Consider the following 25,933-nt stretch of genomic DNA (forward strand, 5'->3'; position numbering starts at 1 on the left):
TATTTTTTCTACAACCTCTGTCATAATTCATGATTATGATGATAATTTGTACTTCAAATGATGCAGTATCCAGCTCAGATGAGCCAGTGGCTGCTGATTGTTGGTACAATGTTTACTGGGATGCCAGTCCTGGATAGATTGGCAGCCATTGGAAATCTTTGGCATTTTATTTGTTTTTGTTTTTAGATAATTTGGAGATATATTTTTTTTTTACAATCACAGTTCCAAAAATGTTGGCAGGCTGTGTAAAATATGAATTAAAAACAGAATACAATAATTTACAAACCAATATTTCATTCACAGTAGAACATAGAACACGTTTTATTGTTTGATAAAAAAATATTTGCTCATATTGAGTTTGTTGTTAGAAACATGTCTCAAATGAGTTGGTACAGGGTTGCAAAAGTAAGTGGTACACAGAATAAATAAGGAGAAACATTTTGCAATTGATTAGGTTAATTGGCAACAGGTCAGTAACATGATTGAGTATAAAAAGAGCTCCTTGGAGAGGCTGAGTCTCTCAGAAGTAAAGAAGGAAAAATGTTCAGCAATATGCAAAAAACTGTCTACAAACTTCAGAATAATGCAAAGAGTTTGAATAATCCATCATCTACACGACATAATATCATCAGAAGATTCTGAGAATGTACAGACATCTCTTTGGGAAAGGGACACAGATTAAACATCCCATGATCTTCGGGCACTGTTCAACAGTTTAACAGTTCACCTGCCTTTATCGGCCTTTTAACATTTTTAAGCTACTGTTGTCTGACACATATAAGATGTTTCCATGCACTCTGACTTTAAAACAGTCATGCTAACTTGGAGAAAAACTTGGAGGTTCTCTGGTGGGTTTAAAAAAATCGGAGGGGCTGCCAAACAACTAAAGGGAAAGATGGTGATTCAGACAGACAGAAATAAAACAGACAAAATAGAGCGGAACAGAAAACTTAAAATGGTTGTATATTTGAGGTCTGGATCAGCGAGACCTGAATGAGTGCAAACATAGTAAACTGTCTCGCCCTTTCCAAAATGTTTGATGCTGCTCTTCAGTCTCTGAACGCTGCCCTCAAAACACACTTTAGTGGCCTAGCTTTCTCTCTTAACCCCCTGCAACAGTTTGCTTTGCTTTCTGTTTTACTGCTACAAAGCACTCTCAGAGCGCTTTTTGTCAGTGTCAAAAAAGTGCACTGCAAATGTCATTTATTATTCATACGCTCTGATATTGAGGCTTCAGCAGGGGTGTTTATTTTAGTCTGGTCAGAGTTTGTTGCGCAGCACTTTGGCTCTGGACAAGTTAACAACTAGTTTCACTGGTTTTATGGGTCAGTTCATGGAACAGGATGCCCAGTTTTACAATACAGATGCATACAGAGTGTAAATACACTACAACAATGCAGAGATCTTTCAGGAAAAGAGTTTGGGGGATAGTATATTTTTGCCGCACTGACTGAAAAAATAATGGATATGTATATGTTTGTGTGCATTTGCAGAGTATCTTTGCTCAGTTCCAATTCAGCAGCGAACGCGTTCTGCCATCAGATGCACTGCGGAGCGCTTTGGCCAAGACTTTCCAAGACGAGCAGCGCTTTCAGCTGGGCATCATGGACGACGCTGCTGAGTGCTTTGTAAGTTTGTGACAGCACATGGCCACACACATACAAAAGGAAAAGGTAGTAAAAGGGTGGTCATTCTTACTGCAGACAGAAGCCTCAGGGGACACGAGATATCCTGCATAGAAGCTTCAAAGAAATATGCCTTTTGTGTAATGCGGAACCTTTATTTGGACTCTTGTCAAAGCTAATTGGGTTTTATTTGAACAACATAACTAAACTTACATTCCCAATGATAATTATGCATGTGTCTTTGCACATCCAAGTATTTTAGACCGGAACTAATTGGGGTACCTATCATGTTTCATGACGTGACTTACTGATGGCAGTGGAGCACCTTACTATCAATAATTGACGCTTACTATCAATCCTGAGCAAGAGCTCTTGACATTTCTTGTGGATGTCCACCACAACTTTTGTTGTTTTGTCTCTGGGTTCTTTCCAGTTCGATATAGCGTGAACAACCACCTGCTCAGCTGAGTTTATTTTTTCCTTACATTTCTAAAAATGCCAAGTTTTAAGGTTTGGACTGTTGGTAGAACACTTTTTATGTTTTGCTGATCATACAATTGATCAGTTAGTTAAAAAAAAAAAAAAGTTGATTGATTACAGAAGAAGAGAAATGTTTTTATCTTTCCATCTGTAAATCTTGATTTAAAATCCAAATGTTCCAGAGTTTCAAATTATTAGATGAGAATAAAGCATGACATTACATACATAGTAAGTCCAAAAAGATTTCTACATAAATTTCTAAGAAATCTTTAAAACATACTTATAAAAACATACAAATCATTTAGAGATAGCAATTATACAGCATTCTTTCAAATTAAGTTTTCTAAGCCAAATTGACAAATTAAAAGTTGAAAAAAACGTATCAAGATTATTTTTAAGACTTGGATGTAAAGGATTTCCAAGTTTCCTGAGAAGATGCTTTGCTTGGCTTTTATTGCAGCTGCCTTCACTTGCTGCTTGCTTTTTCCTTTTTTGTTCCCCCAGTCTTGTCTTTAATCAGTTAAATCAGGCTCACTTGTGTTAGTGACTGACTTTTCTATCTAAGAACATTTAATTTGTCTGCCTTAAGAAGCTCTTGGGCTGCGTTCACCATATGTTTGGAGTCATTATCCATCTGTAGTACGATTTCCTCTCTAATCAGTTTTGCAGCATTTGACAGAATTTAAGCTGAAAGAGTGATTCTCAGCACTTCTGAGATTATCCTGCTCCCTCTATCGGCAGTCCCGTCATCAATAAAAAATTGTGACCCAATTCTATTGGTGATGACCTACAGTATGTTTTAGGTCATGAACCTCAATACTTTTTTCTTCACATCCTTTGAGTACGCGTTCATCTTGGTTTCATCAGTCCAAAGAATCTCTTTTAGTGTTACCAGAAGTAGTGTGGACTTTGAAAATGATACCACGATACCTACCGCGATTAAAATGTTTTTTCTTCAAGACAAAATTCTTAAATTCTTCAACTTCGTGTCTTACATGGATCTCCTGGCCTCTTTTGGCTTTGCAGAGCTCTCCAGTTCAGTCCTACTTTTAAAGAATGAACCAAAGTTTGGATTTGTCCATTCTTCAAGTTTCTGCTTCTTTTGGATGTTTTTCGTCTGGCCTTCTTCACTAGCACTGACATTTCTTTGAACTTTGAATTGAGAGTTCCCATCATAAACCGAATGGCAAATCAACAATTTTATTTAATTCCAAACACTTTTGCCCCCCTAGTTTGTCATGAAATAAAGAAGAAACAGGCCACAAAGTGCTTATCAGTTAATTGTCTGATTTATTTTTATCCTTTGAGATTGAAACGATGTGAAAACAATATTCAAAGCTATTTTGTTTTCAGATCTTTGTAAATTAAACCTGAACGTCTACATCCGGATTATTTATATTCAGATCAGTCACTGATGTATAGTGGCTGAATTACAAAAAGTGACCATCGTTCAGACAATTAGTACCAGCCTATCGGACCGTACAGATGTCAAGGATTCTTCAAAAGATTTAGTCTTTCATTCCGTGAATTCTCAGCATTCTCAAAACAGTCACAACCCTTTGCTTATGTCTAAAATATTAATATAAATGGCTGTTTGGTAGCCAGCTATTACCAGCAGATCATTAACAGCCATGTACATGTTCTGTGAATATGATATAATTATTGGTGTTACATATTAAATACAAAGAGGGACTAGACTTAGAATGTGACCAGAAAGGACCCATCCTTGACTTTGAGAAAATCTTTAAATACAAGGCTAACTTGTGGTTAAGTTGACTATATATATTGTAGAGCTCAGTTAGCATTCTCACATTGGGATTTTACCTCACAAACAACTGCAGTAATTGTTCGAAAGAGGCTCAAATACTGTAAGTTAATGGCCAGTTGCTCAGGTTTGAAAATGTCTAACAATGTTATATTAAAAAAAATCTAAAAGTATAACATTTGATGGAGAAATTTCCTAAAATGTTTGAGTTTTATGTTGAGCAGATGCAAATGTATCTGCTCCTCTAAATGAAAATGTACAGGTTTTATTACTATAATGTCTACACATCTTACTTTATGTCTTTAACTGTTCCCCTTGGTTCCTCAACGCCACTTTCAGTCTCTTTCTCCGCCTCTATCTTTTTGTTTTACCAACCCACACAATGTCTGTGTTTGCGTATGTGTGTGTTTTATGCGTGTGCCCGGGAGGCGCTGTCTGATCGATTGGTAGTAAATGTGTTCAGTCAGGGAATCCGTCGGCTTCTTATGAAATATAGATGCTGCTCCCACGGTCAGATTAACAAGAGCACCAACAGAGAAGAACGATCAAAAGCACACACAGACACGCACACACACACGCACACACATACTGTAGTTATGCACAGAAACAACCACACATTTTATAAATGTTAGCTTTGTCTCTGCCATGTGTTTCTCAGGAGAATCTCCTCATGCGTATCCACTTCCACATCAGTGCAGAGAGCAGAGAGGACATCTGCACGGCAAAACACTGCATACCACATCAGAAGTTTGCTATGACTCTGTTCGAACAGGTAGGGGGATTGTTCACGCCTTCTGCCGTTCCAAAGAGCTTTTTACATGGTTCACTGTTTGGGGTCTTAAATAAAATAAATCATCACAGAAAATGAGCATGATTGTCTGTTTTGAATCTCTGGATATCTTTTTGTTTGCAGTGTGTGTGTAACAGCTGTGGGGCCACATCAGACCCCCTGCCCTTCATTCAGATGGTTCATTACATCTCCACGACATCTCTCTGGTAAGACCAGACATAACACACACACACACACACACACACACACACACACACACACACACACACACACACACACACACACACACACACACACACACACACATACTGCAGTAAATCTGGCAGCAAACTGTGGATGGGTGGCAATAAAGGCAGGTACAGTGTGTTCTCTGCTTCTCGACACGAGTCCTGGCCAAACATGTGAACACATACATCATACACACATATGCAAGAGCAGGTGAGGGTATACAAAATGTGTCCAGCGTGTAAAGGTAGAAATTAGCAAACACAGGTAAATCCACACAGGGTAACTTGTGTGCACGATCGGAGTTGTTACAAAAAATTGCCCACAGTTAATGAAATAACGAACAGGGGAAGTAATCAATCAGGTGTTTGATTGAGTACACCCACAGAGTTTAATAAATCTATAAGTAGAACAGTGGGCCGGAAAGAGCAAATGAGAAGAAAATAAGGGAATACATTCCTCCGTGTCCCTTTTGTAAATAAACACAGTACAGGAAAGCGAGGGATGAATGGGGGGCATAAATACAAATAAAAATAATTTCAAGGTAGTTGTGGGGCGCGGAGGTGCCATCGCTCTGTGCCTGTTAGCACAGCTGAGCTATTTTTACCCTTACTGAGGATGCAAATGCAAAAGTCAACACGAATAAGGTAATCACGGGGCAACACAGGAAAAAAAACCCAGAACAAATGTCCGATTCAAGCGCAGCTCAGTCATAAGTACGCTGAAATAAAAGCATGTTCCCAGCTTTTCTCAAAGCGCTTCTGCTTTCTTGAAATTGAGTCAGAGAGTGCAGAGGGGAGGTTCATTTCAGGCTAATGGAGGGGGGGAAGTTGAAGAGAAGAGAAGAGATTTGGATGTTTTTTTTTAAAAAGAGTTCTTCAGAAAAATAACAACGCTGATTCACTCCACAGAAAATCCCATCTGTGGTCCTGATCCTGAAACAGACATTCTCCTTTGGTATTCACAGAGAATGAGAACTTATGTTGGAGTTTGTCCTTCCAAGGACTGTTGTACTTAAAAAGGATCAACGCAGCTTAGCATTAAAGTATTATTGCTTTAAGCCTTGTTGAATGAGATTGTCTTGAAACATACTGTTTTATTTCACAAGTAAAGTTTTTTAATGAAATTATTTTCATTTAGAGGAAATTATCCTTTCATAGCAATCATACTGGTTTGTTAATATCCTTGTAGTGAACCCATGTTTCAACCTAATAATTTATAGCTTCACAACCTAAGTTTTTTTTATTATATATCCTTGTTTTCTTTCTATTTTGGTTAGTATTTTTTTTTTTCATGCAAGCAAATTAGAAAAAAGCCTAAGGGCCTGATTCCTAATCAACGCACATGTTTTTTTGAATCTCTGTCTGTCATACGTTTGCAGACACTTATTTCCTGCTGAAAATGAGTTGAAAACCTTTAAATTCTCCTTTGTATTCACCAAATGAATGCACAGACAATGTTAGATTTTGGGGAGGGGCAATTCATTTTGTTTTTAGGTTAGCAAAAGCTCAAAATCAAGTTCTGCGAGGCACTGACTCATTGATTGTATGACCTTGTTCTGTGTGTGTGTTTGTGTTTTTGTCCAATGCTGCAGTAACCAGGCAGTACGGATGCTGGAGTGCAGAGAGAAACCCACTCCGGACATGTTTGGAGAACTGCTCCGTAATGCCAGCAACATGGGAGACCTGCGCAATTGCCCCGTAAGAGCATACGCATATAGTGCTTAAAGTTAATTCTGCTGATTGATATTATGAACTTGACTGTATGAAATGTGCCCCACTGAGCAATTTAATGTATAAGAAAAATGTGAAAAAGGATGTGAAAAAAACTTGTAGTTTTTGTCACACCAAAGTGTTGACTCAGTATCTATATTTTTTACTCTGTTTCATGCTGTTAAATGAAACTAAATCTGAGCAGCTGAACATGAAGAAATTAAAAGAACAAACATAATACACCTCAGGATGACAGACTATGTACAATCATTTATATCTATGAATCTGGAATTTCTCATAAGCTGCCACAACTGCAGACTAAGAAAGACAAGTTGGTGACATCTGGTTGGATTCTATGCAGATGAATCTTCTTGTTTACTGTGTATCTGGCATCCAACTGCTTTAAGGTTTATTAACTGGTACATGCCAATGATAATTAAACATCACTTTTGATTATTTTGCGATACAGAAAAATAATGCTGTGAATCCTTAACTACGTTAAATGCAGGGGTGTGCAGTACTTATGCTGAATATTGACCGATTTGTATTTATTTCATATTTCCTGAGCTATACACAGCAGAGAATATTTTGGATTTTATCGTAGCATTAGCAGGCTGACATGTTGTGTATTACTCAGTGGGTGGTTTTACCCTAAATGGGGGGTTGTGCAATGTTTGTTTGCAGTGTTTGTTTTTAGGATGTCCATATGCAGCCAAGAAAATCCTTGTGTCTCATGGAAAGAAAGTATCCAAACTGCCTGGAGGGTTCTCTTTAATAAGAGACACCTAAGATGAAGTTTTATTGAGGTGGCTATTTCTTAAAGAAAACTCTAAAAACCTGGGTTGTGCTTATGCACTGACTTCTATCAGAGCTGAAGCACAGATTAAATAATGTGTAGTGGTCTGTCATACATTTCTTTTTGTCCCCTTCCACGTTCAGTTTTTCTTTCTCTTGTATCAAACGATGAAGGCTGAATGTCCTCAGCGACTCAGAAAGCAGGGTGGACGTTAAATGTGCACTGTACCACTTTGGTCGATTCATAATTTCTCTGTATTTTTCCCCTTCTTACTTGGCGGGTCCATGTTACATAATCAGCAGCTCATTTGCATTTTCTTCCCATTTTCTTACTCACTTTCTATTATCGCAAGCATTTGTCCTCGTCGACCTCCCTTCACAGTAACCCATAATTATCATCATAATCTCCTGGCAGCAGGATATCATGTTTAAGTGCTCAGGTGAGGAGCGGTTTTCAAATGACATACCTGATATACAGTATTTTTGAGTCAGAGGAACAGTAAATGCTGTGTGCCTGAGAGCGATCGCAGTACAGTGACAGAAACAGATTCGGAGATGTTTGGGTGGGGAGGAAGGTGGGAGAAAGTGCTGCTGTTGAATAGTTCGAGCTTGGCTCCACTCACCCACCCCCTCTCTGCCAAAGTGTCCACACAAAGAGCCCCATCTCAAGCAGCTGCCCATCTCTCCACACACTTCCACCTCCACTACCACACTAACACACACTGTTCACAGCCTAAAGGTTAACATGGTGCTCGCCGCCCTTTGGGAGACATGCAAGCTGCTTCTGTTTATCTTCCATCACTTGCAGCGCTGAGTGTGACGTCAGATTAAAGACAGGATAGTTTTAGGATGTGGATAGTTCAACTGATCTGAAATAAAGTGAAATGAATTGAAAAATACTTTAGGGAATCTATTAATTTGACTTTTTTCCTCATCCCATATTCCATAAACGCAGATTTTAGCAGATGAAATAACTGTTATTGTCCAAAGGAACATTATGAGGACTAAGGTTAGAGTTCAGTTTAGAACATTTCAAAATTGTATTTAATTGTGACTGACCCTCGCATGATCACACAAGCTCTGTAAGAATCAGTATCAGCATATCATGAGAAAGATTTAAGTGTGAAATAAGATGCATGAAATGCATGAAAATGGTGATTGCAGGGTCCAAGCTTGGATTGTCCACTGAGAGTATGCATGCAGTAACTTTTCCACCTCTGTGTTGATATTTGGTTTTTGGTCTCCTCAGCTGTCCCTGCTTTGATAAAAAAGTTGGATTTTTCTGTGTTGTCAGGAAGCGTAGCATCAACAATTTCCTCAAGTCGTTTCATTTTTCTTTGAAGAATACCACAATCAGCATTCTGCAAGCCTACCGTATCATTTGACAGGCAGCCCTATGATATAACACACAGTCTCGAGGAAAGGTCTGCACAGTCACAGAGAAAAAAAAGGAGAAAAATAGGGAGAAAAAAAATCTTTGCATGTATAATTCAGGGGTGAGACTGCAGCGATCAATGTTGTGCTGTGAAGCAGAGCGAATCTGTTTGTACAGTCATTTGATGAATGATGTTGTCAGTGGCTGTTCTCAGCAGTGAGACAGCACAGAGGGCTGACCGAAGCTGTGCATCCCGACCGTGTGTCCTGAGCAAACAGAAAGTCCCTGTCCCAGTGCTGTGCTGTTTGGCTGCTGCTCCCTGGCCTGTGTTTGTGTCCCTTTCTGAGAACTGAGGAGCAGACCCTGGCAAAATACCTTCCTGCCGTCTCTGGTGCCAGTGCAAGACGGCGCGCTGCCCACAAAGGGAGAGTTCTGTGTGTGATTGTGCATTATGTGCGTGTGAGTTTTGTGTTTGGCAAAGTGTCTGGTTGCCAGGGTGTTCTCAGGCTGTTTCCGAGCCCGCTCTGCCAGCGCTGCGTGCATGCTCGCGTGTGTGCGTGTGTGTAGGCTTTTGTGTGTGGTTGTTGTGTGTGCGTACCAGCTCTGCGGTGGGTCATGACTCAAAGGAAGGTTCAGAACACACGGTTCTGAACTCAACAGAAGGCCCAAGGGACAAATACAACTCAGCACAGCACTTCTTCTTCTTCTTCTGTCGTTCTCTTTTACAATCCTTTCATCATCTCTTTTCTCTTTCTTTTTATCTCTGCCCCTCATTCTCTCACTGTTCACTTTATTTGTATACGTATCTGCGTGCATTGTTGTTTTTATACCAGACAAATAAAGGAAAGGTTTTTTTTAGCGATGTGCACACTCTGTGCTTTGTAACACATAATAACTAAAACTGTTTAACCACTCAGACTCCATGTTTTTTTACCCCCTCCCCCTTCTTTTCTTCGTCACAGAGTAACTGTGGGGAGGTGTTGCGTATCCGCCGGGTGCTGATGAACTCACCGGAGATTGTGTCCATCGGGCTGGTGTGGGATTCGGACCACTCTGACCTAGCAGAGGATGTCATACACAGCCTGGGAACCTGCCTGCGTCTGGGAGACGTAAGAGGATCCAACACTGCACGCATTTTATGGTGTTTATAAAATATTAACACGTGGCATGTCTACCTGTGTGAGCAGCCAAGCAAGTAAGCTGAAAGTGACATATACAAAGACAAAATACCCCAAATTTGTTGGGGAAAAGAGCCTTTTGTACAGTGTGTACAAGTGAACCAGTTGTTCTATCTGTATTGTACATTTTAAGCCTCTGCAGAATAGAATACTTTAGACTGCAGCAACCATGTGCCAATGACATTTGTGTCTGGTTATGCAGACAGATGTTGTAATTAAATATAACTCTTCTCTGCACAAACTAAAATTTCTATGCAAGTTAGAGGGTGATAAAGTGTGATTTACAGCTTCAAACTTAGTGAACTTGTGAACTTCACTTTAAGTTTTGGATAAAACAGTGCCAATGTTTTAAATATTTGAGGTAGAGAGTGTATTTACATCGGCTTGCATGTCACACAACTAAAGATACTATTTTTTGGAGCTGGTCAGTGTCGCCTATTTATTTACATGTAGCCACGGGGATTCTTCCTCAGGCTTAAATTCAAGAGGTTTGTCCACAATAATGCAGGCGCTGTGTGAGCACTGAGCATTCCCTTCCCTTTTGCACATGCGCTATACAAAGGCTGAATCAGTGCGGGGTGGCGGCTGCCTGTCGAATGTATTCCTCAGCATGCCTTCAGTAGAGAAACAATGATAATACTGGTTTAAAACCACTGATTACCTTTTATACCCCCAAATTGTTGTGCTTTCACGGTCAGGTTCGTGATTTAGTGTTACCTGTATCCCACAGTTAAAGAAATTAAGAGTACACAAATTATTCCAATGTATTAAAAGTATTATTAAAAGTAGGAAATTGACATTTTCGTTAACACCAGAACAGTATGTTATAGCTTAACACACAACACTCCAGGGTGTCTGGACCTCAATTGGGTTGCCAAAAGAAAGCTTCCTTTATCTAAGGAGAGCATGACAGAGCTTCGGTTTGTAAGAGAGACGATACCAAAGTGGAGATGTTTGGCACCTTTCAGTCATTGAGTTGATCATCAACTCCTCTACATGATGAATTACTGTCATGACACAGGACAATGATACCAAACACAGCAGCAAATCTTCAACAGAATGGCTAAAGATGAATCAAGATGTTGAAATGGTCCGGTCAAGGTCCAGACCTCAACCTCATTAAAATGCTTTGGTGAGACATAAAAGAACTGTGCATGAATGGATATCCACAACCTCAGTGAACTGTGTAGCCTTATTAAAATGAGTTGGCCAAAATTCCTCCATAATTATGTGAGAGACTCATAGTGTCAAAGAAAATTATTGTGCCAAGTTACTGCTGCTAAAGGTGGTTCTACAAGATATTGTATCAGGGAGTTCACTTGGTTTTTCCACACACCTTCTATGTTTTGGCCTATCTTTTGTAAAAATACATAATGACACTGTAATGTTATGCGTTGTTGTTCGTTTGAGGTTGTATTTACCTAATTTTGATACCTTGTAAAGACCAGATAATTTTTTTTCTATGGTCCTCATACATAGATCTTAGAATTGAAAGAAGATGTACTTTCCTTTTCACATGACTGTTACATTTTCAAAGTTTGCCTGCTCATCATTTCATGTGGCTTGTTTGCAGCAGGTGAGATGCTGTTAGAATATACTGTGTTTTGGATCTTCATATGGAAGTGAATGCCCCTTAAATTGGTGCTGTAAACCCAGTGCTAGCCTACCAAGTAAATACATCTACACCATTCAAACATGTGAATGGTCATTCTGAAAGACCACAAATGATGGCACACACAACAGAAGCAACTGTTCCATTTGTTTCATGAACACACACACACACACACACACACAAACACGCGCACACACAGAAACATATGTGCGACCTCTGAATCTCTATGTCATAACTGAGCAATGTTGATGCATTTTAATGCCGCTGTAACATCTCCAGCCGCATCCTGAAGTGATATCCATGAATAATGGATTAGTGAATATGAATATGTGTTATAGTGAGTCAAGTTTTTCCCCTCTATCTTCGGTCTCTGCCTGCTGCCCTGTCTGTGGTTTTCACCCTGCTGTTGTAGGATGAAACTAACTGTTAGAAACAAATCTGAGAAATAATCTATTACAGCTCTTTCTTTTGTATAGCTGTTAAAAGCGAATCCATCTGCCTCCCGTATCCCGTCTCTTTTACTGCAGCAGCTCCTACTTTCAGTTTGTCTTCTGCATCTGCTTCCACTCTTTTTTGCCTGACTGTTACTCTTTTATGTCCCTTTCCTCTCCAGATTAGATCATTTTAGTGCTGCAACAAAGAATCCGTTACGACAAATAGATTTTGATTATCTATTATTACTTGAAAGGCATTTATCAAGCAACATTTAACAAGTATTTGCTGCTTTTCTGTGCTGCAGATCCTTGTAAAATGAAAGTCTTGGTTCTGAGGCTTTGGTAGTACAAAAACGGGTGATTTGGATGTCACCTTGGGCTTTAAAACGTCTAATGGAGTCTTTTCTGACATTTTGAAGACTAATGACTAATTGTTAGTTGCAGAACAGAAGCAGTGAACCATATGGGTCCTTGCAGCTGCAGGTGAATACAGGCGACACCAAAGCCCAATCAGACAGGATTATATAAAAAAGAGGATTATGTTATATGCACACTGGAATATGAAATTTACAAGTGGTGGTATTATCTGCAGCAAGTGACCTTTGAAATGCCATTGTGAGATTTCTGCATGAAAAGCTGCAGAGGGCGTGCAGCACTGTGAAATTTGTAAGTAAGTAAAGACTTCGTGAAACAGCAGTATGTGAAGTCTTACTGCATACAGCACATATACTAGGTGAGCAAAAATGTGCTTGTATTCACATTAACTCCTCTGTCTCTGCCCCCCCCCCCTGTATACCGCTCACCTCTCCCCTGCATGTCCCCCCTCCCTTCCTGTCTCCTCCCCCTCCCTCTTGCCCTCCCTCCGCTATCTCTCTGTGTAGTTGTTCTACCGTGTGACAGAGGAGAGGGCTCGCCAGGCGGAGCTCTACTTGGTGGGCATGGTGTGCTACTACGGCAAGCACTACTCCACCTTCTTCTTCCAGACCAAGATACGCAAGTGGATGTACTTCGACGACGCCCACGTCAAAGAGGTGAGACACAGTTTTTGGAGCTTGCATGCTGCAGTATTAGGAGGGTGTACTGTACAGCATCTGCTGCATCCTCAGCTGTGCCTAGAAGAGCAGGGAAGACAGGAACTGTGCTGAATGTTATTTTAAGTGCTGCACGGTCAGGCTTTCTGCAGCAGTGGCGACTGCTGTGTTTAAGGTTTGATTCCTGGCCTTATGTAAGTCTTTGTATTTGTGCAGGAGACGGAAGCTTGAGTTTTGCGTCTTAAGGCAACAGAACAGAAGGAACTAATGTACATGTCCTTGACTCTCCTATTAGTAACACTTCACACTCTGAATTACATTAGATGGCTGAGCTAATGATGAAGTGTAATGATATGGTTAAATCAGTTAGCGCACACAGCAGAACAAATTGCATTTGACCTTCTACTTTTGGTGGAATATACACAATGTTATGACCTTATATAGAGAGATGTATTTTTTTCTATATATGTGTTTGCTTAGTTTTGTGTGTCTTCGTCTGCTCCGTGCTGCACCTCCAGATCGGCCCAAAGTGGAAGGACGTAGTGTCTCGCTGTATCAAAGGCCACTATCAGCCCCTGCTGTTGCTCTATGCTGACCCCCGTGGGACGCCGGTGATACTGCAGGAGAGCCCCAACCCTTGTACCAGCTCCAACCCGCAGCTGGAGCTCCAGCACTGCAGCAGTAAAGCTGGTTACGACAGTGAAGACTCAGGTACAGCAAAGATGAGCACCCTGCTACACATCAGATGAGATTACTTTGTCTTTATCGGCTGGCTGGATGAGAGGATTCAGCTTCAAAGTTTTGACCTTTAACCCTATAATCCAACCTGTTTCTGTATACTGCAAAGCCTGAGCTTATTTTACTGCCTTTGACTGTAAACAGACTACGAATATGCAGGATTACCCTAAAGGGTCATCTGTCCTGTCTGTCTTAGGTCGGGAGCCATCTATATCCAGTGATACTCGTACTGACTCTTCGACTGACAGCTCCAGTCACCGCACTTCTCGCAGCCGACCCCTGCACCAGTCCACAGGCAGCCATCTCTCCAGCGAGTCCCAGACCACAGTAGTCTGCAATTACGACATCGACACTCCACCGCTTGGTGCTGACGCTGGAGGTAATGCTACAAATCCAGAAGCAAAGTTACCTCTCTCTTAGCAGCACCCCACCTTGAAGTGTTTTCAGGGAATAAGAGAGTTTACTGAACAAGAATACTTGTTTTCTTATTGATAGAGCTAAGTAGAAACATAAGTCAGTTTTCAAGTTTCTGCGGGAATGAAGCAAGTTGTTTTTTTTTGCTGTGCCTCATCACTGCAGACTCTTCAGGTTATGTGCCTCATTAGTGGTTATTTTCACATTTATTTGCACTGCTGCCGACATAATTGCTCCCTGTGGGATAAATAGAAATGTTGGATTTACTTGCTCCTCCTCTCCTTCACTTTTCTCCCACGTTTAGAGTCAGCAGTGGAGGGTCCTCCCCACCCTCCCTCTCCTCCCCTGCAGGAGTATAAGGAGACGGCCGTCTTCCTCCTCTCCTCCCGCAGGCCTCTCACCTCCTCCTCCTCTTCCTCTCGCCCCCTGTCCTCCTCCTCTTCATCAGGAGTTGGGGGCTGTGAGGGCGGGGTCGGGGTGCCCCATTGGGAGGATGAAAGCACGAGCAGCGAGAGCAAGTCCAGGTACTGCACCATTGATTCACATCCTGCCCCTGAATTCACATTCAAGCCTGGTGAACATGTTTTATTGATTAGTAATAAAGTTAACCTTGATTTGAGTTGCACTTTTCTTCTGTATTATCCTCAGTGAATGCCGATATATCTTCCTCAACCGAAGTAAAACAGTATTTTCTATCAAGGAAAGATATATTTGAAATATTGAAAATCCCTTTTAAAAGAGAACTATTATGCTCTTTTTTCCACAAGCTGACACAACTTACTGAGGTCTTAATGAAATGTCAGTGACATGCTTTGGTCAAAATAACACAGAGACTCTGGAACTGCTCCCTTTTCATCCATGGATTTACAATTGTTTTTAAAAGGATCATTTTACAGAGTGGAGTGACCCACTCAACTGCACTCTGCCTTTCTTCTTCGGGGTCAGCTTCTTTTGAGATCTGTAGTACTTAACAACTCTTGGAGCACATTGGAGTATGAGAGAGCATACAGATCACAAAACAGAATGCAATTTTATTCTCAGACACTTACTTTTCCATGGACAGCTGGTAAGCTACTGATTCCTCTTTTGGACATGATCTTGTCACAGGTCATGTGTTAAATGGCCCATGTTGTTAAAGCAGAACATACGGAACACAAGGGCCCTTGGCTGGTTCATAACATTATTGAGATCTAGACTTCACTTTTGTTGTCTTTTTTTTTTTTTTTTGAGATTTTAAGCAGCTAACATTAAGAATTGTTGCTTATATGATTCAAATGTCAACATTGTTTGTTTTTGTAATGGCAGTGAGCATAACTGTACCAATGGTACATTCAATGAGAAATGGGAAATCCGAATTTTATATCTCTGACAAAACAACACCAGTTAGAAGTAAAAGTAAAAGACTTTCAACTTCCCACTTCTGAGGTACAGCAAACAAAGCATCATCAGAAATTGAAGTTTGACAGAGATACAGACAGAGGTAGCTTGATATCCTTGACGTATGTTTCTACTGCAAATCTAAATAGCTCACTGAAAGTCATCTATTTGGATTTTGGGGCCAAAAACCTTAGGCTATAAAAAGCTACAAGATAAATCTGGTGGCTTCTGAGAGGAATACTGGTGTAGATAAGAAGGAAATACTCACAAATCTGTATTCCATACTTTTTTGTGAATTATTTGATTATTACACTAGTCTGATATTCAGAAGTCCAATGCATCCATTGTCTGGGACTTATCCGGGACCAGGTCACAGGGGCAACAGTCTCAGCGCCTCAGAGATCCCCACACCTCCATCTCCCTTGCCAACTCCTCCAGCTCTTCCAAGGGGACACGGGTCGCTTCCAAGCCAGCCAAGAGATATGATCTCTCCAGCCGGTCCTGGGTCTGCCCCGAGGTAGATGTCTGGAAGGCACGCAGTGTCTCCAGATGCTGCAACTACCTCAACATGCTCCTTACTATGCGGAGGAGCAGCGAGTCTACCCTAAGCCCCTCCCAGATGGCAGAACATCTCACCCTATCCCTCAGGGTGAGCCCAGCCACAATTTGGAGGAAGCTTGTTTCTCTTGTATCTGCGATATCATTCTTTTGGTCTGTATCCACAGCTCATGTCCATACAATATGTGAGGTTTGGAACATAGATCAACTGGTAAATTGGCAGCTTTGCCTTCCTGCAGTGCTTGCTGGAGCTCTCCGCTCAATGAAGCCAACAGGACCACATCATCTGCAAAAAGCAAAGATGAATCCTAAGCTGACAGAACTGGAAACTCTCCAGCCCCTGACGGCACTGAAGATTCTGTCCATAAAGTTATATACAGAATTGTTGACAAAAGGCAGACCTTGCGAAGCCTAAAACGTGCCAACAATTGATCTGACTTACTTCAGACAATGCAAACCAAGCTCTCACTTTTGTTGTACAGGGATTGAATGATCCATGACGAGGGACCCTATACTCCCGGAGTACCTCTCACTGGGCTTAAGTCATAAGCTTCCTTCATGTCTACAAAACACATAAAGACTGGTTGGGCCAACTCCCACGCACCCTCCAATATGCTTGTGAGGGTAAAGAGTTGGTACAGTGTGCCATGAGCAGGGTGAAAACCCCAGTAGCCCTGAATCTGAGGTTCAACTATCTGCCAAATTGTTCTCTGCAGCATGCTAGAACAGACTTTCCTAGAGAGGCTAAGAAGTGTGACCCTCCGGAACAGACCCTTGGGACCTTTTCTTTTTTCTTAAACAGGGGCAAACATCCTGGTCTGGCAGTCCACAGGCACTATCCCAGACTTCTATGCAAAGCTGCACAGGCGTGTCAACCAAGACAGCCCAACAAAATCCTGACCAATTTGACAATGGAGACCCTATAAGGGGGGAGCTGCCAACGACAACATAGCTCCTGGGATACCTTGGGCTCTCAAACCTTTATGGAGTACTGCAGTGCATTTAGTTTATTACAATATGCAAAATCATTCAAGTAAGGTTGAAAAGAATTAGTTTGCAAGAAAATTGAAAGAGCTGTAATTGGATATGGCCCAAAATGGCTCTGAGGTTCACAACTTGAAATTTACTTACGTCCTGAAGTTACCTTACAGCTCAGTTATTTTCAGAAGAGCATTAGTCATCGATTAAAAACATGTCATGTAGAATGGAAAATTAGCAACTAAGAGATGCTCATTGCAAACAGTTTAGGTCATAGAGCCTTCTGCAATCCAACAGTATATGAATACAACCAGAATACCTAATGAAGCACTGCAACTTTGCTGCTCCAAAGTTACCTATTTCCAGGATAATAACTGCTTCCTTCTTCTTGCCCACTCCTGTATTGGCATTGAGATTCAGATTTTTTAATATCACATCAACAGAGCAGAGTTGCTTAAGTGCTTATGACAGTACTACTAAAATGAATATTTATTACCTCTGTATGCATTTTTGTTTTGGAAGACCTTTTAGAATAGATTATTCAGCTATCTTTTACAACATTTTTTCTCAATTCACACATTCTTAATCGTTATTACTAGCCTGGGTGCCAGCCGAACTTAGCCCCGCCCATAAAAGTTTTGGTCGGGAAGTTCGGTCTGGCTCTGCTCAGTTGGGATATCGTTATGCCCGACCAAGAATTGGTCGGACCAATCAGATTGCCAGGGCGGGTTTTATACGATGATGGACAGATGATCAACAGGGACATTATCGACTACGTCACTAAAGAGCTGAACATGGCTGCCGCTGGAGAGCTAGGGTGTGTAGATTCTGCCATCGAGTCTGTTCTACAGGATCTCCACATTGCATTCATTTTGAAAGACGAACAGAGGAACGCGATAAAGGCTTTTATCGATGGAAAAGATGTTTTTGCCGTCCTTCCTACGACAAGTGTGTGTTGCTTAATCTACGTCACATACTACGTTGCTCTGATTGGTTGTAGGTCTATCCAATTGAGTGAAGAGGCATTTTTTCTCCTGGTTCGGTTGAAACACGCCCCATACTCAAATCTCTATTGAGCGGTATCAGACTCACATTCTGACTAGAATCGTGAGTATGACGTAGTCAGGCTACGTTATTACAGCATTATTTTTAAAATACCGTTCTCTTGCTCTGTAGCTCTTCTGGAAGTCGTTACCGGCCAACCTGGAGGCCAAGGAGAGAGGCCCTGAACATCGACAGTATCTTCACACGACAAAGAGACACCTGTTTGGGCTACAACACTGTACCTGGCCCCCCTCTCCTTCCAAACCCCCAGGATTCCTTCCCCTTGGAGGGACATATTCCACAGTCAGGACTGCAAGAAGTGGAAGGGAGAGAGATCAGTGACTTGGAGGTGGGCTTCGGGCTGGTCGGGCAGCCCAGGTCTCTGGGCAGCGGGCGGACAATGGGTCCCCCTGCTCCTCCACCTCTAAGAGGGGTGGAGCACCAGCCACGTCTGATCCAGAGGATGGAAAGTGGCTACGAAAGCAGCGAGAGAAATAGCAGCAGCCCTGACAGGTAGGACACTCACAAATAACAATTACTGTCTCTTGCACTCAGTTTTTGTTGTTCATTATGTTTCCCTCCTGTTAGTTTCTCTTGTTATTCTGTTCTTCTTCACTTTATCTGCATGAAACACAAATTGGACATTAACAAGAACAAATGGACCAATACAAGTGCTTAATAACAACGGATTAAGCAGTGAACACTGACTACATTGTCTGACTTATCAACATTTTCTCCTTTTGCCTGTTTGTCTTGGTGTCTTCCCTTGTCTGTGTCTTTCTACAGGGAGGTAGGGCAACAAAAACGGGTGCTGATGTCAGGACCATCATGGCGTTCGGTGCCCAAGTCAAAGAGCAGCAGTGCCATCCTGCAGGAGCTGCCTTCACCCAGCTGGGGGGGCAGCATTAAAATAGGTATGTATTTTTACATGTGTTTGCGTAAAGTACAGTAAGTAAAGTTAATTTAATTTGATTAACCTTTAAATGTTTCATCATTTCAGGCTCAGGGCGCAGTGAGCTGGATGAACTGCAGGAGGAGGTGGCAAGGAGAGCCCGCCAGCAAGAGCAGCAGAAGCGGAAGGAAGCGGAGCGGGAGGCGGCCATGGGATTCAACCCCAAACCCAGCAAATTCATGGACCTGGACCAGCTCCAGCACCAGGGTATGGATGAAAAAAGAAAAAGAAAGACAAAGGGTAGAAGAGGGTTCTGGGGGAGAAAGACAATGTGTGAGATGTTTCCAGTGAGAGCAGCAAGTTAAAGAACTAAATATCAGAGAACTTACCATCTTACTTGCCTTTAATGTTATTTAGTAGCTTTATTTACCTACGTTTTCAGGTGTATGTGCTCGACACTTCAGCGCCCAGACTAATACTGCATCAACAATGCTTTTTCACTTTTTATAAGGGCAAAAATTAAAGCTGCACCAGCTTTCTATTTAGAAACAGCAAAGAGGCACTCATGTATAAAACATCTTAGTAATTTGATCAGTTTTTTAAGCTGAAATCTTGTGCATTACAGCTTTAAGGTCACATTATCACCTGTTGTCTAGTTAGCAGACACAGTGACTTGTGTGTCCACGCTTCTGTCTGACCTCGTCTATGTCCTCGTTCCCATCTGTTGGTCGGTCTCTCCATCTGTCTCTTTTCACTGGTGTTCTTTTTTTTTTCAATGTGTCAGCTAGTTCAGTGCTTTTTATGTCACAGTAAGAGTGTGTCTAACAGTTCCAGCTGTGTTTGCTGGACAGTGGAGAACGAATCACGTCAGTTTTGATTAACTTGAAAACTCCTGTGAGACATTCACAGTCCAGCTATAAAGGGAAAAATCTTTTCGTATCCCGTTTAAAGTCCAATTCAAATTCAGAGCCCCAGTGTCCTGGCAATCCTCCAGAGTTCACTATCTTGCGTGTGTATGTATGTACATATTCTATACATATTGACACAGCACAGTAAATATCATATACTTACCTGTGTGCCCAGTGTGTCTTCATGTGACCATGAGATTGCGTGTTTCATAGCTTTATAGTTGAGGGGCACTCCACTAATTGAACACAGTTAAGGAAATTCATACCAAGTCAGCAAGGATTAGTATATGGCCTGTAACAACAGTTGTATCATCACCTCTGTGGCTCTGAAGGTTATGTCCATTCCAACCCTCTCTCACTCAACCTTCAGCTTGTGCGCATTGTTCTTTGGTTCTTTGGATTTGGAGGCTACAAAGTTGTATATTATAACAAACTGGGGGCATGGACTAGCAATAGATGTTTGAAGGTGTTTCACTGGCAATGTTTCTGCACCAGTGACTGCGACAGCTGTGGCCGTTGGCATTATGTTTTCAGGTTGTCCGTCTCTCATTCTTGTGAGCACACCATTTCCTAAATAATTGAAGGGAATTTCCTCAGTTTTGCCACAAACTTCCACTTGGACTCCAGCATGAAGCTGGTAGATTGTTAAAAGTAACTGTGATCTCACAAAACACATTTTGGTCTCTCCAGATTTGAAAAAGGGTACCCAGAAACTGCCTTCTTTATGATGACCAGTGGGCAGTGTTGTGCCAGTTCACAGCTTTTCTGAACTAGTTCAAGTTCAGTTCATGCATGCTCAAAGTGAACAGTTCACGTTCAAAGTTCACAATTTTAATTCTGAACTAGTTCAAAGTTCAGTTCATTTTACTTTTTTCGTGAGATATTCAAATCAATACTTTTTTTCACACTACAAGCTAGAAATCACTATACGTTCTTTGAAACTGCTCATTGTAGACATTTGCTCATGACACTGCAATTGTGGGTTTCTTATCAGGTGATGAAACTTGCAGCAGTACAGACAAGGTAGACCAGTTCTATACTTAGTGCAATGAAATCTACCAGCATTTAATTAAAAAAAGAATATATAATATGAAATGCCGTCGGGGTCTTGGTTTGCAAGAGTGTAAAATTGTTTTAAATGTTCATAATGCTCCGTGCCATCACTTCCACTAGCCTTTTTTTTTAATTCTCCTCCAGCCCTCCGCGCTCTCGTCGTTGCCTGCTACGCGGCGTTGTTATGGCTGCCCCGCTCTGCTGCAATTCATCACGGGTAAAGTCGTGCGGAAGCCAGTATGTTACTCAACTATTCTCAGCCGGACACTACGTTGCCCGCAATGCATTGCGCACACAATGTCAAAACCCTTTCTGTCTGGTGATACATGATTTAACCAGCGAGAATACAGGAGGGAGGAACTTTCTCTCGTTGCGTTTCAAAAGAGAAAACAGATGTCACTCAGTTTTCAATGGAAAACAAATTCCAACGTTCATTTACAGTGATGTCTGCCGTTCATGACACATAATGTGAACTAATTCATGTTCAAGTTCTTTATTAAAAAATGTGTTGCGTTCAGTTCAACGTTCACGAAAAAATGAGCGTGTTCAATGAACGCGTTCTTTTGAACTCGTTCACGCACAACACTGCCAGTGGGACACGAGTCTTGTTGTTGCAAAAGATGAAACAGTCCTATCGTACAGAAGTCTTCTATAGAAGTCTTCTATACAGAAGAAGTCTTTTTACTTGTTTTGATTATCAGTAAACATTTTACTGATGAGTTTATGGTTTCAAGTCTACTTAGTTTGAAGGATTTCAGCAGATCCTGACCTTATAAAAGAATACCAACATTAATAAGATTATTTGTCTTGGAAGACTATCAATTTGTGACTGTAACACAAAAGTAGACATGAATCAGCATCCAACACTTTATGGACTGATTTAAAGTATGACCATAGTCATAAATGGCAGCTCTTAAGAGGTTCTGCCTGGTTCATCTGATTGGCTTGAGTTAATTTATGACTGTAGTCATCTGACTACCATCTGACTCCTGGAGTTAAGCAGATTTTTGGCAAAAAAAAACAACTAAATAATGATGGCAAAAATTAGAAACTTTAGAAAGCTTTAGAACTGGAATCAATAACCAGTGGTTGAAAACACAGCGGTCATGCCCATCTTTAATGCACAATAACTCAGCTTTTGAACACTTTTATACACTTGGAATAAAACAAGAATTAATACAAATTTGGTGGTCAAAGAGGTCACTGTTGTTTACAAAATGCTTTTTTTGGCTTTAACCCTGAATTTATACACTAATTACGAGAGTTCATTACAACTTGACAGTTTTTATTATTAGAATAAATAAGATTTTGAGCTTGTAAATTTCTCTTCTCTACAAATTATTCCAGAGTTTGCAGTAGTACGTCTAACATTGTAACCCTTCAAAAACCCTTAAGTTTGTATGTTGTGTAGATTTGGGCATGTTTAAAAAAGAAAGAAGTTGCACAAAGACACGAGGAATTGGTTGAAAAAACAAGTGGGAAACTGCATGCAAAAGTCAGCGCTCAAAGTTCCCACAATGCGTGTGACTGACAAGTGCAAATTTTGACGGTGTCTTTATTACCTCAGACTGAGTGGACATTAACAACTCAACCACAAATCAAACTGTCCAGTCAGGCGTGTTTTGTTGCTTTTAACGCCACTGTTGGTTCTCAAAGTGAAGTAGATTTTGCAGATAAATGAAGAAGATAAACGGCTGGGCACTGTGCAAACAAGCTCATCCGCGTGCACACCCATGAATCACAGTGACATGGTTGAAGCACGTGATTTTTACTGCACGTGTAATCTCAGCGTAAATATATTTTTAGTTTCTGAATAGAATAAAGTAAAACCATCATTATGAACATAATCTCAGCTATGGCTTTGCTGTTTAAGCCTTTCCCATCAAATATCATCTTTAAACTATTTGATTTACATTGCTAAGTCAGCTCAGCTGTCGCTTTATTTTGCTACTTTATAACTCTTACTTTCGTATTTTAGGTGTACAATGTTTCAAACTGGTCATTACACGTAGCTTACAGTTTTACAGATTAATACATACTTAGACATTCAGATGACAAAAATGCATCTTAACTTGCAGACTTGGGATCTGACTTGGACACAACTTTAAATTACTTCAAACATAATGTCATATAACACTCAACAGACAGCTTAATTTGTGTATTTGGAATAGTAGTGGTATATATGTGAGTGTGTGTTTTTATTTTCATTTTGTCCACTTCTGTGTTGCAGAAATCTGAGTGTATGTGGTATTTACATAAGCTGCAGGTGTGTAGGTTTTACCCTTTGACTTAGCACCAACTAAATCTACATCAGGGATTATTGTGTTGTGTCCTATCTGTTCGACTGTGTGTTTGTGTGTGTGTTTCAGTGTGTTCGGCCTCACTTACCTGACACACATACACACACTCCACTGAGAGTAGACTTAACCTTGATCAAGTGAAAGGACGACTTGTGAACGAGCAGATGGCATCACTATCAGTGTGATTACGTAACAGAATTTGAGTTCCCACATCCGTATCGATGGATTCAGCCAGACTCTGAATAATCTGCCTCAGTGTTTTAGAGGACGCTCCAGCCAACAACAGCAACAGAGCTGCCATCATTCTTCCTTTATTCTGCCTCTATCATTCTTTCAGTCTGTAAACACAAGCCAAGATGGGTGATGGCTACTTTTTTGTTGTCCTCTTATGCATCTTTTTTATACCCAACTAACACCTCAGGGTACGTTCACGAGGCTACACACCAAGCAAAGCTTTCTCAAAGAAAGAAAAACAATGTTTCAAAGAAAAATCTTTTGACTCTTGTCTTTGGTGTTTGTGGCTCCAGGAACGCAGCCTCAGTTTTTGTCATCTCTGATCTAATGTTTACTTTTACATCTACTTTTAGAAAATAAAATGCATAGGGATCAAATCACTCCGGCGTGTATATGCTCAACTAGACTTAAATTACTTAAATGTGCGTCACATATGCTCAAAAGTTCCAACTTTATGCTCTATTTTTTGTAAAAGCTGTGACGCTTAGGTGTATATTAATAAAGCTCAATTCCCAACAAAACTCTCTGTTTCTTTTGTCAGAAATTATGCCAGAAAATAGTCCCATTAAGACTACTTGTCAACATATGTGCAGGGAATTTGGCTATACTTACATATCCATGATGATCCACAGTCTACAGCGTTGTGGCGTTGGACATACTTCAGTTAATACCTCATTTCTGCGCCCTATGTTTGTTCATTTGGACAAGGACAGTGGTCCAGCACAATGGCCCAGTCAAGCTGTAACCGTGGCTCGACTCAGCTGTGCATGTAACTGTGCAGACTGATGCGGTCACAACAGAGTTGCAAAGTGGGAAAAGATATTAATAGGTCTGACGGTATTTTTCTGCTATCCTTTATGAGTGCATTTACTATCTTATGATTGATTTTTGCGGTATCCAGCCATTACCAATTTAAAAATAGACAAGGTATCATTCTGTTATATATAAATCTGGAGGATTCTGATGGAAATCATGATATGTGAACACCTTATTCACAAATCTGAAGATTCTCTGTTGGTAACAAAGGGTAACAAATCTTTACAACTGTGATGACCAGGATTATGATGCAACAGGAAATGATAAAAACCTAAAACAAATAAAATATTATTGTGCATATATACACCAGTTTTCTATTGTAGGTTGCTCTAAAGGCTGCAAAGCCTATACATTTACTAGTTCTGCAGTACTGTGCAATACTTCCTGTATTTTCTTAATATTTTGCTTCCAAGCAGTAAGACTTAATCTTAAATCTTAACCGTAATCTTTTAACGTGGCTTTGAGAAATAGTTTTCCAGGCTTTCTGAAGATCTTTAAAAAAATTTTTTTGGACATTGGCTGCTTTTTCACTCATATGCAGTCCAGTCTTTGTACCTGAGAATCTGAGCTACTTAACATGGACTTATGAATCAATTCATCTTGAAAAGAGCACCTAACTCAAAGGAATAACCATTTTTGTGTCTACACTTAACAGACAACTTGGCAAAGAACCAGTGTTAAATTGCACATCTAGGCATTTACATACATGTTACATAATGTGTTCCCAGTTCCCATTTGTATCTCATATTTGGAAAATTCTAAAGATAAAACAGTTTGACAGACATAAAAATGTAGTTTTTGCACCAACAAGGGGCTTCCTAAAAAGCTATTAGCCTAAAACTTGGCATATATCAGCATGGTGTGCAGTGTGTCAATAAATATTTTAGGAAGTCAGACAAATGGAGGACAAAAGAAGAACTGGCAGTCATAAAATAATCTACCTGATCTACAGCAGATAAACAGTATGTGAAAGTGACGTCAAAAATAAATAGGAGAAAAGTCCAGCAAAGACCTGACACAGGGCCTGAGAGATGCATCTGGACCTTCAGCTGATCCATCTGCTGTTGGCCCAAGCCTCATCAGAAATGGGCTCCATGGAAGGGTGGCTGTCAGAAGCCGTTCTTAAGGAAGGGAAACAGGGAGAAAAGGCTGAGCTGTGCCAAATGAGACAAGACCTGGACTGAAAATGATGAATCCTCCCCAGAGCCCGGACCTCAACATGACTGAGGCAGTGTTGATCATCTTGACAGAGAACAGAACAAAAGGCAGCTAACATCGAAAGAAGAGCTTTGGGATGTCCCTTCAAGGAGTCTGGAGAACTATTCCTGGAGACTACTTAGACAAAGGACAAGAAAGCGTGTTTAAGAGGGTTCAGACTGTATTGAAGAGTAAAAGTGCTCATGCCAAATGTTGACTTTCAAGCTTGTTAAAATTGTACAAACTCTGTATTTGGATCTTTATACTGTGTTCCCATTTAAGTTTGTAAGTTTCAATAAACCGCTGCATCTGTTTCCCAGTTTCCTGGTGATATTTAAAGAACTATGGTTTGGCTCAACACTTTTGCACAGTTCTGGAAAATGATAAGAGCTGAAGCACATT

At 40.7% G+C, this 25,933-nt stretch overlaps 1 protein-coding gene across 1 annotated transcript in view; it reads left to right on the forward strand.

Moving 5' to 3' along the window:
- usp54b (ubiquitin specific peptidase 54b) overlaps positions 1–25,933 on the forward strand; it is a 45,413-nt gene that overhangs the window by 15,241 nt on the left and 4,239 nt on the right. Inside the window, exons 3-14 of the mRNA XM_075457880.1 lie at positions 1,494–1,628; positions 4,529–4,642; positions 4,784–4,866; positions 6,480–6,585; positions 9,730–9,876; positions 12,873–13,022; positions 13,541–13,733; positions 13,957–14,139; positions 14,479–14,698; positions 18,264–18,644; positions 18,918–19,045; positions 19,132–19,290. Of these exons, the coding sequence (XP_075313995.1) occupies positions 1,494–1,628; positions 4,529–4,642; positions 4,784–4,866; positions 6,480–6,585; positions 9,730–9,876; positions 12,873–13,022; positions 13,541–13,733; positions 13,957–14,139; positions 14,479–14,698; positions 18,264–18,644; positions 18,918–19,045; positions 19,132–19,290 (1,999 nt within the window). The remainder of the gene's footprint in view (positions 1–1,493; positions 1,629–4,528; positions 4,643–4,783; positions 4,867–6,479; positions 6,586–9,729; positions 9,877–12,872; positions 13,023–13,540; positions 13,734–13,956; positions 14,140–14,478; positions 14,699–18,263; positions 18,645–18,917; positions 19,046–19,131; positions 19,291–25,933) is intronic.

The sequence above is a fragment of the Odontesthes bonariensis genome, chromosome 23 (assembly GCF_027942865.1).
Source record: "Odontesthes bonariensis isolate fOdoBon6 chromosome 23, fOdoBon6.hap1, whole genome shotgun sequence".
In the NCBI taxonomy this organism is placed as follows: domain Eukaryota; kingdom Metazoa; phylum Chordata; class Actinopteri; order Atheriniformes; family Atherinopsidae; genus Odontesthes; species Odontesthes bonariensis.